We start from the raw sequence: 13,031 nt of genomic DNA on the forward strand, positions 1-13,031 counted from the left end.
TCTCTGGGTCTCTCACTCCGGGCATCTTTCCTTCGTCAGGGCACCCAGCCCGCCCTTGGAAGACAGTACTTCTACCCACCCTCCTTTCACACTTAGGAATCAATTATACCTTTTCCTCTTAGCTTTCTGCAGAACAAAAGACTCATTCAGGCAACGGAAAGAAGGAAAGAGAAAATAACAGACGAGTTGAAAGCAGACATTGTTGAGGACCTGACAAGGTAGCCCCCAGCTGACACACAGAGAACAGGGGTCCCCACCCTGAAGGCAGGGGGCAGCGGTGTGGTAATATTAAAGGCACCTCAGGTTCAGGAAGAATTTTGCCGGTCCCCACAATTCTCCCCACTTTACAGATGAAGGGGCTCAGACCCAGAGGGTGGACAGCTTGCCCAAACGGAATGACAGGGGGCAGGTTCCAAGAGAGGTCAGAAGCTTCTGCCGGGAGCCTGGGCTCAGGGAAGGATGCTAAAAGTCCAGAGTCACACACAGGGTTCAATACGTTAGCTGTTTATTTGTGGAATAAACACTGAATCCAACACTGAAGCATGAAGTGTGGAAGCTTGTGAAGGACGTGGATGACAGAGATCATGAGAGGAGCTCTTTTTTTTCTTTTTGGTATTTTAGTTTTAAGAAGTTGATACGGAGAAAACTCCAGAGAAACCAGGCCCACAGATCTTGACCCTATTCACATACCCTAGTCCCCTGCCCTGCACCCCATCAGCACCCAGCTTTGTCCCTTTGAGCCCAGGTGGCCCACCCCTCCCCACTTCCAGCTTCTTTCGAACCCCATCCCCAGTGGCAACTCTAAAACTCCTCCCTTTTTCCTTGTTGGGGCTGACAACTGGCCCAACATAGAGGCTTGGTTGGTGAGTACACCTCCTTCCTAAATAAATACGCCCGGCTCCCTCCTCCCCGGACTGTAAATGAAAAAATAAATATTGTGAACACCCACCCACCCACCCCCAACCCACCAATGGTAATCTCCTGGATTTGGGGCCCCAGCCATTCACCCAAAAAGTCCCTTTCTCTACCTCTCTGCATCCCCCTTCAATTCCTCCCCAGACCCAGCTGAAGGGCAGGGGGGAGGAGGGGAAGGGCCATGAACCCTTCTGATGCTAGGGCACCCATCCCCTGTTATCTTGGTCCAAGCAGGGCCAGGGCTGACAGGAAGAGAATGAGAATGGGTTGGGTGTGAAAACCAACAGATGTCCCCCCAGTCCTGCTCCTGCCCTGGTTGTGGCGGACAAGGACACCTCCTCCCTTGCCCCCACTAACGTCCCTTCGAGGAGGGCGAGGCAGCCTGGCTGGGGGGGCCACAGCTGCTGCCCCAGCCATCCAGTCATCTGCATAGTGCTGTCCCTCTCCAGAACCACTGGCGTCTTCATCTGCAAGAAGGAAAGGATCAGAGGCAGGGTTGAGAAAGAGAGGCAGTGGGAGACAGACACAGCGAGGAGGAGGAGCAGGGTGAGAGACAATTTAACATTAAAAACAGAAAGGAGGGGCGCCTGGGTGGCTCAGATGGTTGAGCGTCTGCCTTTGGCTCAGGTCATGATCCCAGGGTCCTGGGATCGAGTCCCGCATCGGGCTCCCTGCTCCTTGGGAGCCTGCTTCTCCCTCTGCTTCTCCCTGTCTCTCTCTGTCTTTCATGAATAAATAAATAAATTTTTTTAAAAAACACAAACAAACAAACAAAACAGAAAGGAGATGGGGCGTGTGGTTGGCTTAGTCGGTTAAGTGTCTGCCTTTGGCTCAGGGTCCTGGGATGGAGCTCCGCATGGAACCCGCATCAAGCTCCTCACCGGCTCCCTCTCCCTCTGCCTCTCCCCCCTCCCACTTGCTCTCGCTCATTCTGCTCTCTCTCTCTCACTCTTTCAAATAAGTAAATAAGTAAATATCTTTAAAAAATAAAAACAGAAGGAAGAGATGGGAGAGAGACACAGGTAGATAGATGGAGATTGGGAAGAGGGAGAAAGTGAGTGACATGAAGGCGAGGGGACAGATCAGACAGATGTAGGAATGAGAGAAGAAAAGAGACAATGAGACAGAGGCAGAACAGAGAGAGAGATGGGGAGAGAGGATACACAGGAAAAGACAAAACAGATGCACACAGAAGCAGCAAGCAGACAGAAAAAGGGGTCTTGAAGGAGAGACAAATGCAAGACAGAGACGGACAAACAGATGGAGAGAAAAAACAAACGTGTGTCTGTGCCTTGCTTCTCTGGCAAACTCTATCCTGGGAGCCAGCCCAATGGCCCCCCCACCGAGCTTCCCCACCTCCCCCAGGTTGCAAGCCCTCCCCAACAACCCACACCCTTTTGCTCGATCTAAGAGGCTTCCCGCTGTTCTGTAAGGCCGTTTTGGTGTCTCCCCAGTGGGCTGTGAACTCAAGCATGGAGACCCTGCCATGGGTCTTCTACCTCTCAACTTTGACGTAAGCGTTCAGTAAAGGCGTGTTCAAAGAAGGAAGAAAGGAATGAATAACTGAGTAGAGATGCGAGGGGAGGGGCTCAGAAGGCAGTGGGCGGGGCCGGGTCGGATCGCAGACAGCCGGGAGGAGCGAAGCGCTCCGGGCGCCCGGGGTTCTCACCCCAGTCGTCCAGTTCCAGGTCGCGTCCCAGCGCGGCCACCCTCATCCTGGTCGTCGCCGCCCGGAGCTGCAGCCGCCGCCTCCGCGTCTGGAGGTCGGTGCTCGAGTCTTCCTTGCCCAGCTCTGGGTTATCGAGCTGCTCGGACGGGGAGACCCCGACCACAGGCGACAAATACCTGCGGGCAGAGCAGCCCCGAAGGCTCCCGCCCGGCCCCGACTTGCCCGCCCCACGCCCGGCCCGCCCGCCCGCCGCCGCCCAGTCTCACCGGCCCCGCCCAGCTCCGGTCCAGCAGGGAGCCGCCTCCTTCGAGATGTCCGCTGCCATGCGGGGGTCCCCGCACACCGCCAGAGGCAGCCCGGCCCAGAAGCCCCTCACCCGGCCCAGCCGCTCGCGGAGCTCCCACACCTGGGCGAGCAGAGAGCGCGGCTGGGCTGGAGCATGCGCCCCCCCCACTACCCGTGTCCCTCCCCCCGGCCCCCGCCGCCGCCCCCTCTCTGCCCCCCACTCACCAGGCGGTTCAGGCTGGTGCTCCCAGGCGTCGTGGGCCTCTCCTCCGTACCTGGCACCCCTGCCGCCCCCACCGCTCCCGCCGAGGTCCAGAGGCGCCCCACCTCTTCCGGGGGGGCTGGGGCTCGGCGGCTGCGGCCTTGTACCCGTTGGGGGTTCCCACATTGCTGAAACACCTAAGGCACAAGGAAGAGGACCCCTCTAGTCATCCTGAGATGAGAACCACACAGTGTCCTCACTCCAACACCCCAGTCTCCCTGACACCCCACACTGCCCCCCACTCCAGACCCTCAGCTCCGCTCATCTCTCTCCTGTACCCCAACACCCCCCCTGCACGGTCTTCCCTCCTCCTCAGGCTGACACTCCCACCCTTCTCATGGCCCCTGTACCTGGGCTGACACTGCCACACTGTTTTCCTGCAGATACATCAAAGCTTCTGAGATCCTCACCCCAATGGACTGAGCTGCCAGCTCAAAAGAAAAAGAGCCCTGGAGCTTCTCAGCCAGGAACAGGAGACCATCTTGAAGGAGGGGAAGAAAGAGAAAGGGTGTCATGAGGGACTGTGATGCTCCCACAAATCCTGACCTGGGTCTTGGAGGGAAGCAACAAGGTGTGGATAGGAGAAACATGAGAACAGTCTCTCAACTCCGTAAGGTTTAAAACTCCCTCCCCAGTCCACCCCAAGGTATTCCAAACACAAACAGCCCTCCCAGGCCCTCCTGAATCCCCTCACCCAGATAGGCCCCCCAGTCAGGATCCAGTCCGTGGCTTCGGAGACAGCCATTGGCCACATTGAGGCAGAAGCCCCGGCAGGGTGGCAGCGAGGGGATGCCCCGACAGAGGGGGCAGCCAGTCAGACGCATCACAGCCTGCCTGCATCCTTCAGACATGGGCACCTGGGGGCAGACAGCAGGACTTGTCATTCACAAACACAGTGGCTGCACTCAGCCAAGCTTGGTGCTGGACAGAGAGAAATCAAATACCGCACCTCACCTTCCCCAGGCTCTCTGTGGAGAGCTGGATGTGAATGTCTAGGCTTAGTGACCCCATGTGGCAGCAGGTAAGACCTGAAGACTGCCACAGATCTGATAAAGAAGTTTCCCAGGAGCCAGGCTACAGATACGTCCTTCTTGGCGGGGGGGGGGGGGGGGGGGGGGGGGGGGGGATTAGAGAGGCAGTGGGGAGAGCCGTCTGAGAAAATGTTCAAGAAGAGAGAGGCCATCGTGGTTGAGAAGAGAAGAGACTGGGGATGCAGGAGGTAAAGCTGGGAGGTCAGGGAGAAAATGGGTGGTGAAGAGAGGGCTTTGAAGGCCAAGGCAGGAATCTGGCCTTCAGAAGCAGGGAAGGGGGAGCCATGGAGGGGTCCTGTGGGAAATGGCAGGCGGGGGGGGGGGATGGTGGAGGCAGTACTTCAATCTTAGGCTGCTATGGAGATGAGCAGACCACCAGAGCCTGGCAGGGGTCAAGGGGCATCAGAGAGCAAAAAGGGTCAGATAATGGGAGGAGGTCATGGATCAAGACACAAGGGAGATTCCACTCCTGCCCCCCTCCTTCCTGCTTTACCCTGGACACTGGGGCCTCAGGGCTGATATGGGAAGGCCCTGGACCTCTCCAGCTGGCACCTGACTCTTCCTCATAGGGCCTCTCTTACTTCTGCCTCTCCCTCCCTGGGCCCTGCCCACACTCAGGCCCCCTCTAACCTTAAGTGTTTCGCTGACCACATCTCTTCCGGTCTCCAGGCCCTGGATAAAGGCCCGGGCAGCCACCAGGGCCCGGGTTATCTGGGGTAGAGGAAAGAAGGTGAGAGAAACCATAGGGTCAGTCATGGTTCAGTCAAGACTGGAACCAAGACACCGCACCAAAGGCACAAGCAGTGGGGGTTGAGTGTGTGGAGTTATAGTGGGGTTGTTAGGACGGTCAGGTGGTACAGGAAGGCAGGTTCAAGGAATATAATTCCTTGAACTATATTCAAAGGAATTATAGTCTAGAAGGATAAAGAGGAGCTGGGTTTGGGAAGAAATGGAGGGACTGTGTTTTATAGGGCTTGGCGACAGAAGGATGGCATATCAGAACAAACGCTGAACTGAGCCAGAAGACCTGGGTGTAAGATACACCTCTACCACTTCCTGGCTGTGAAACCCTAACTTCTGGGAGGCTCAGTTTTCTTATCTGTAAAATAGGGATACCACTATCTATCTCAAAAAGTTACTAGAGCAATTAAATGAAATACTGTAAATGAAAGTCTGTCTCGACTATTAAGTGCCCAATTCATGGTTAGTTGAACCACAGGAAGTCAAGATATTAGGCTTAGGGAGCAATTAGCAGAAAGGCGTCTGGGGGCCAAGAGCAGGTGAATGGGTCAGGGATTTGTATGAAACTAGGGCACAGAATGAGAATAAGGGAGTACCCAATTAAAGGAGGCCAAAGAGCATGGGGTCAGGCAGAGGGGACCGGGGCTCAAGATAGGGGCCACCAGGTCAGAGATGGCTGCCATGCAGAACTGGGGAGATCACTAGGTCAGGGGTGACTGGGGCATGAGAGGGGAGTTGGGGTGAGTGGTGCACAGCTCGGAGGTCACCAGGTCAGAGGTGGCTGAAGCTCAGGCTTTGGGGCCTCTCACCTGCAGGTGGAGGCGGTGGGGTGCATCCCCGAAAGGCTTCAGAGAGTCATCAGCAGAGGAGGCGAGGCGAGTGAGGCAAAACAGGTAGTCGGGGGAGAAGGTGTACTGTGGATGCAGCAGGGGGAAAAATCTCTCCAGGAGCTGTGCCCAGAAATCCACCAAAGCGTCATCTAACCCCTCACCGGACCTCTCATAGTAGTCCCGCAGCCGAGAGAACAGGCCACTGAATACAGGGGCGTGCTGGGAATACAGGCGGCCGAAGGAGTGGTGGAAGAGCAGGGCCAGAGAGCGCTCAGATGACAAGAGTATCTCCCGAAAAAGGTCTGTGGCAAAAGTGGAGAAAGGAGTGTGAGGTGGAGTGAGGCCAGAGAAGGATGGAAAATTGAAAGGGCGGAGGCAGGAAGAGACGGGGATGGGGAGACAAGAGAAAAGTGAGTTAGAGCCTCAGGAACTCTTAGAGACCTGAGAATACTGGGGGGGGGGTGACCCTGGACAGAATCTGGGGGTGGTGGTGGAAGGAGGCTAAGGCAGGATGCTTGCTGGGGTCATGAGCACAGAGAGGAGGTGTGAGGCCAGGTTTGGGGACCGCAAGTCCTCACCATCAAATTTTCTGTGCCAGGAAGCCAGCGTGTGAACCAGGAATGAGCTGCTCTCCTCCACCAGGCCTCGGAAGGTGGTCTCAGTCTCCCAAGTCAGCCTCTGCTCTATCTCACTGGAACAGCAGGTGTACTCCTGGGGACAGATCCGGAGGTGCTCACCTGGACAGAGGAGACACAGAAGAATGGGGGAAGGGAGAATGCTATCATGTAATTCCTTCCTCTTTCCGTCTGTCTAGGGGGCTATCCTTTCTCTTCTACCTGCTTTCTTTTCTATTGTCTCTCCCTCATCCCCACCTGACCCTATCCCCTCCTTATTGTGCCCTCACCCATCTCGAGTCCACTGGCATTAGGCAAGGGATCAAATAGTAATGAGCCAAATTAGTGATCAGTGTCCTTAGGTGACCCTCCCCAACATCCCACACTCCAGGCCTCTAAGGACTTACAAGACAGCATCTATGGGAAGAATGGGGTTTGGAGGGGTGGGGTTACTAGGTAAGCAATAAAGTGTTATCACTGAAGGGGCTCTTAGAAATAGCGATGGGAACAAATTGAGCTGTGAAGAATGAAATACAGAGGGGGTGCTAATTACTAGAACAGGATTCCTAGGGTGGGGGTGGAGTAAGAAACCCATTATGTGAACAGGAGGCTTATTCTGATCCTGGTAAGTAAGTTCAGGAGAAGAGATATTATTGGCATGACTATAGCACGAAAAGATTATTAATAACGGTCATTCTGAAAGGGAGGAGAGTTATTGTGGACCGGGGACGAGCCGCCCCCGCCCCCCTCCCTCGCGCCCAATTCTCTAGTCTTCCTCTTTCTCCTCACCTGAGATCAGGGCGGGAGGGAGTAGGCTTAAGCTATATCCCCGGGCCCCCAGCACCTGCCGGGTCTCAACGCAACTCCGGGTGACCTTTGCCTCGCTCCCGGGTCCAGGACCAGGACCGGGACACAGAGACAGCAGCAGAAGCAGAAGAGATCGCAGAGCGGACATAGCTGCTGCCGCCCTGGTTCAGCAAAGTGTGTCCTAAGAAGGAAAGAATAGCCCGAACTCGGGAAGTCGGTTCTCTGCCGCGGGACCTCTCCGCGGGGCAGAGAAAGAGCGCGACCTCGGAAAACTGAACACCGAGCACGATAGCTGGACCAAGCGGCATCTGCGGAGACAATGGGAGCAGGGAGCCGGACAGGGGGCGGGGCCCGAGGCGGGGCCCCGCCAATGATGGTAAGTAGCGGGCCTCAGGGGCGGGGCCTAGGGAGAAATTAAGCCAATGTAGTGGGAAAGCTCGGCAGGGGGGCGGGACTCGGCGGAACTAAGGAGGCTGGTGGGGGAGGGGCGTAGCCTTTCTTGGGGGCGTGGCTATCCGATTCGAAAGGCGGGGCCTGGGTGGAACCCAGCCTATGGCAGTTGAGAAGCCAGAGTGAAGGGGCTACAACTAGTCTAGTGCGAAGCCTGGCCAATGGAGAGAGAAATTGGGGGCAGAGGGGGCGGGACCTGGGTGGAGAAGGGCTAAAGCCGGCTGTCTGCGAGCCCGAGCCCACGTGACGGGGCGGCACGCCGGAAAGCTTGTGCCCGCACGAGGCTGCCCGACCAGCGTGACTGGAACGTGGTGAGCACGAGCTCGCGCACGCCCAAGCCTCGCGACAATTACCAGCAGTGGGACGGGCCGTTGAGCTCGCTCCTGCGCACAACGTGTCTCGTGGCTTCCCGCGTTTTTCTGGATTGTTCCGCCACCGGAAGAGAAGCAGCCGGCGCCCGTCCTGGAGGTGGGGGTGACTGCAGAACCCTGAGGGACCCGAGGCAGTGATCTTTCCTCATCCCTGCCCAACCAGACGTCGCTGTTCCGGGTTCAGACAGTGAGGCTCCTCTTGGACCCAAGAATACGCCCTCTCCCCGCACTCCCAGCCCTGAGAGAGGAACCGCCCTCCTCCATGCCTCAGTGGTTTTCTCCAGAGAGGCCAGGAACCCCAAGCCCCAGCCCCCAAGAGACTGATAATCACTCTTTTCAACGGTTAGGAAGCCCCTCAGCCCACTTACCCCAGGGTCTTGTCAGAGATACCCTCTTCTGGAAAAACGGAGAACACGAGTTTGTCTTTACTCCTTCAGCGTTTCTGGTCCTGTTCTAATGGCGGCTGCGGCCCCTGATCATTAAGCGCTTCCCCTTCAGTGTGGAATCAGGCTCCAGCCTGAAAATGAAGGAGTGGGTGGGTCCTTTTTTGTTTTGAGGGTTTTTATGTGTAACATGAGCGAGCTGGTCCCCTTGCGCCATGCAATCAACGCTTGGACCCCTGCAGAGAAGGATCTGCTTTAAGCGGCTCTGGGGTGCGTCTTGCTGTGGCCCTGGAGAGCGACTCCCAACCCACATCCATGGGGCCGTGGTGTCTTAGGGCACAACTCTTGTCCCTTTTTGGCAGGGGAATCCACACCCCAACCCCGAGTTGCAGAGCAGTCCCCTTGTAAAGAAAGGGCATGGTTGGAGCTGAGGCTGGAGATGTGGGTAAAGGCCCTTTCCTCTCTTTCGCAGCTGGACCAGCATGCCTACTCTGCGGCCCTCCTCCTCCCCAAGCAGTGTGTCCTCCCCGCTGCGGAGAGCAGCAGGTGGTGGACAGAGGGGCTTGTCTGCATCCTCTAGTTCGTCTGTCAGTGTGCCCTATGGTGAAAGGGACTCGGACCATACTTCACAGGGGTGAGTGGAGTTAGTGAGAACTTGTTGCGTTGTCTGGCTTTCTCCATCAGTGCGGGCAGCTTTCTCCTCTGTCTGCCTGTGACTCTGTGAAAACGTAAGCTTACTGGTTCAGAACAGTGACCCTTTCCAGCTCTGCTGGCTGGTTTTGGGTTGGTTGGTTTGTTGGTTTTTCTCTTTCCTGCCCTGCATGTTGTAGGCACCAAAAATAATACATCTTCTTCTAAATCCATCATCCAGCTCATCCAAACCTTTCGTGAATATATTTGTATATTCAGCATGTATAGCCTCTGTCGGGAGTGGGGAGGTGGGGGAAGGAGAAGTAAAGAGTTCTTTATTTGTTTCCTAACAAATAGTATACACTTGTTAGTTGGTGTGTAATGTTCCTTTATTTAGGGATTTTATAAACAGATTGATCTGTCATTATCTATGAGCTTACTTTGTGAAGGTTATAATAATAAATCTTTTTTTATTTTTCCAGGAAAAAAATAACCTCATACAAGATCTGATTTATCTCCTGGTTATTTTTTTAACTTTTTTTTTTTTTAAGATTTTGTTTATTTATTTGACAGAGAGAGAGAGAGATCACAAGTAGGCAGACAGGCAGGCAGAGGGAGAGGGAGAAGCAGGCTCCCCACTGAGCACAGAGCCCGACATGGGGCTTGATCCCAGGGCCCTAGGATGGACGACCTGAGCCCAAGGCAGCCCTCAACCGACTGAGCCACCCAGGCACCCCTCTCCTGGTTATTTTTTTAATTGGCTTCCTCTGACACCTTTCTCTCGGTGCTACTGTTTGGGACCAGATTTTATCTATGTTATAAACTTAACTCTAATTGATAACACTTGTAAACTTGTTTCAAGGAGTGAAATTTAACTCTAGGCATATATTAATCTCCAGTTTACGTATGAGTAATGTGTGACTTCCCAAGCCACGCTGATTTTTCTCCACAGCAGTGATCCCTCTCCCTGCTTAAGTGAATATCATTTTCTTTTCTTTTTTTTTTTTAAGATTTTATTTATTTTTCAACAGAGAGAGAGACAGCGAGAGAGGGAACACAAGCAGGGGGAGTGGGAGAAGGAGAAGCAGGCTTCCTGCGGAGCAGGGAGCCTGATGTGGGACTCGATCCTGGGACCCTGGGATCATGACCTGAGCTGAAGGCAGACGCTTAACAACTGAGCTACCCAGGTGCCCTCATTTGATTTTCTTATTCAGAGAGAATATTAGGAAGAGGTTGTCTTTTACCCACTCCAGTTTTCATTTTACATCTTCACTGCTTTCTTCAGGTGAAAGTTTTCGTTTAAGATTTTGTCTCTACTCCCTGTTAAAGTAAACCTCTTCTTTAAAAAAAATCTGAATATATTTTTCTCATGGAGAAGGGGTTACAGTTACAGAAAAAGAAATTGTAAATTATTTGCCATTTTATATGGAGGGACTGGGGTTGTGTATCTAAGGAAAACCACACTCTCTCATAGGGATAGTGATTCTTTATCAGCTGATGAAGGCAGTGACTTTGAAGCTAGCCTGAGACGCAGTGTGAAGAAGAGAGCAGCAAAACGACCACTCAGAACAACCCCAGTGAGTCAATCAGTTTCATTTTTCTTTTGAACCTAGTCTGGGAAGCAGCAAAAACAAACGAAAAACCCCAAAACCCAAACAAAATGAAAATCTAGAAAAGGCTCAGGTAATATATTTGATGAAAGGGCAAAATTTAGAGAGTGTTAAGGGACAGAAGTAGGAGGAAGGCAAATTTTGAAGAGAAAAGAATAAAAGAAGGGTATTAAGAATAGAGAGGAAAAAGAATGGGCTTAAGGGACTTTTTAAAAGAAGAAAAAGTTAGAGATTCACAGTATGAAAATCAGTTATTTTAGATCTCAGTAACTCAAATTCTGCTGTGAAATTGGCAGCTTAAGCCTACTTGTATGACAGTGATGAGACTGTTAACATCACTTTGACGTTTTAAAAATATTTCTGATCTCTTTATACTTACTAGGTGGCAAAACATCCAAAGAAGGGGTCCCGAATGGTACGTGGTCATGGCCAGAAAGACTCAGAGCTACCAGCCAGTGATCTCTTTGATGCTGTGAAAGCTGCCAAAAGTGACATGCAGGTAAAACAGTGTCTCACCCTCTGTTTCTTGATACCATATCTTATCTGTTGTAGAAAGATAAGGACAAATGTTTACAAAATTGATTTAATGGGGATGATGTAGGGAGTATAACCTATACGAGGAAAGAGAGATAAGATCATGGAGTAAATCTTTGGAATGATGTAAGGGAGACCTGGGATGTGAGAGAATCCTCCTTTCTTAAAAGTATCACAGAACAGGATAGATTTTACTTTTATTAATCGGGATGGAGGAGGCAAGCAGTGGCATTAGATAATCTGGAGAGAAATCATGCTTGTGGGTGGCAACTTGTTCACCCTTGTCACTCTTTAGCTCCACTTTAACATTTACACCTAATTCTTTTTTCCCTTCCGTGCATTTCTTTTTTCCATAATTTTATTGTAATTCTGTTATCTAAAAGTGTAGAAGGCTCACATACAGTTTTTAAAAATTTGAATAATCACCCAGATCTCTAGTCTCAGTTCAAGAAACATTAATTGTGCCATAGTATATCTTCTCTCCATCCAGCCCACACAGCCCCTCACCACCCAGAGATAACCACTAGAGTAAATTTTCTGTTAATCATTCCATTGTCTTTCCTTATACTTTTGTTACTAGTGAATATGTTCTTTAAATAAATGAACCATTTTTTAGTTTTCTGTGACTTATTTCGATTATTTGAGATGTAGTCTTATTGATGTGTAGTGTAGATTTTTACAGTTTCTACAATAGTTTTAGATTTTCACACAGAAGGAGTTTTTCTATTTATATTTTTGTTATTGTTTTCTAACTTGATTGCATTGTAGTCAGGAAAATGTGGTCTTTGAAGCTTATGGAGACTAGCTTTATGACTTAGCATTTAGTTCATTTCCAAAACTATTTCACATGTGCTCAAAGGTGTGTGTTCTCCATTTGTTGGATAGACTGTTCTCTTGGGTGAGATCAAAAGTGTTTAATGTGATACTGCTTTGATATTTCTCTAGGTTTTTGGATTTTTTGTTTGGTTTTGGTCTGGTATGTCAATTACAGAGAGATGTATTAAAATCCATAAAGATGATCTTTTTAATTACTATTTTTGTATTCGTTGTATATTTGTTGCCTAGTAAATTGAACCTTGTTATATATCATCACTTTTTATATTTGAAGACAAAAAATTGTTGGTTCTTATTATATCTGCATTAACTTTATTTTTGGTTAGCATTTGCCTAATACCTTTTTCTATCCTTTTTTTTTCCTCTAAAACTTTATTTTTAAGTAATCTCTCCACCCCACCTGGGGCTCAAATTCACAACCCTGAGATCAAGAGTTCCATGCTCTACTGATTGAGTCAGCCAGGCTCCCCTCCTTTTATCTTTTTACCTTCAATCTTTCTGTGTATGTCTGGAGTCTATCTCCTGCGTGTAGTTTATATCTAGATTATGTTCTTTAATCCATTCTGTTAATCTCTACTTTAACAAGAGAGTTTGATTCATTTACATTTATTGTCACTGTGGGTACATACGAATTTATTTCTACCATTTTATGTGCTTCCACTTTATCTTTTCTGTTTCTTTTTCTCCTCTCTTTGCTTGCTTTTGGATTTCTGTCTCTTTTTTTTAAAGATTTTATTGAGAAAGAGAGAGAGAGAGTGAGCATGAGTGGGCAGGGAGAGGGAGAAGCAGACTCCCCATTGAGCAGGGGCCCGATGGGGGCTCGATCGCAGGACCCCAGGATCATGACCTGAGCCGAAGGCAGACACTTAACCGACTGCGACACACGGGTCCCCCTGGATTTCTGTCTTCTATAAGGACCCAAGCACACTTTAATTCTAATTGCCCCTTCCAGTTTTCATACTGTCTTATAATGTTTTAGTTACACTAGTCTATGTCCCTTCTTCCAACAAATTAGACATTACCGTTTTATACAATGTTTGTATTTACTTACATTTTTATCATTTG

At 50.8% G+C, this 13,031-nt stretch overlaps 2 protein-coding genes across 2 annotated transcripts in view; one reads left to right on the forward strand and one right to left on the reverse strand.

Annotated features, from left to right (window-relative positions):
• Positions 1-488: 488 nt before the first annotated feature.
• GPC2 (glypican 2) lies at positions 489-7,560 on the reverse strand. The gene is made up of 10 exons (XM_025864531.2): positions 7,137-7,560; positions 6,312-6,470; positions 5,713-6,035; positions 4,793-4,873; positions 3,826-3,988; positions 3,482-3,612; positions 3,095-3,268; positions 2,851-2,990; positions 2,585-2,760; positions 489-1,382 (listed from the first exon to the last, which is right to left on the reverse strand). The coding sequence occupies exons 1-10, from the start codon at positions 7,300-7,302 to the stop codon at positions 1,132-1,134; spliced, it is 1,764 nt and encodes a 587-aa protein (XP_025720316.1). The 5' UTR covers positions 7,303-7,560; the 3' UTR covers positions 489-1,131.
• Positions 7,561-7,696: 136 nt separating this feature from the next.
• The window catches only part of STAG3 (STAG3 cohesin complex component), a 29,364-nt gene continuing 24,029 nt past the window's right edge, over positions 7,697-13,031 (forward strand). Inside the window, exons 1-4 of the mRNA XM_025864727.2 lie at positions 7,697-8,162; positions 8,831-8,992; positions 10,463-10,565; positions 10,981-11,097. Coding sequence (XP_025720512.1) covers positions 8,841-8,992; positions 10,463-10,565; positions 10,981-11,097 — 372 coding nt within the window. The 5' untranslated portion in view covers positions 7,697-8,162; positions 8,831-8,840. The remainder of the gene's footprint in view (positions 8,163-8,830; positions 8,993-10,462; positions 10,566-10,980; positions 11,098-13,031) is intronic.

This window comes from Callorhinus ursinus, unplaced genomic scaffold (assembly GCF_003265705.2).
Source record: "Callorhinus ursinus isolate GAN/ISIS: 27379988/994484 unplaced genomic scaffold, GSC_fseal_2.0 scaffold55, whole genome shotgun sequence".
Classification (NCBI taxonomy): domain Eukaryota; kingdom Metazoa; phylum Chordata; class Mammalia; order Carnivora; family Otariidae; genus Callorhinus; species Callorhinus ursinus.

Bases quoted from the DNA above. Each gene is read 5' to 3' on its own strand.
- GPC2 (XM_025864531.2), bottom strand. From the start codon at position 7,302: ATGTCCGCTCTGCGATCTCTTCTGCTTCTGCTGCTGTCTCTGTGTCCC. The intron at 3,989-4,792 runs GTTAGAGGGGGC...GTCTGCCCCCAG, and splicing joins TGGTCAGCGAAACACTTAAG to GTGCCCATGTCTGAAGGATG. The intron at 2,991-3,094 runs GTGAGTGGGGGG...CTGCTCGCCCAG, and splicing joins GCACCAGCCTGAACCGCCTG to GTGTGGGAGCTCCGCGAGCG.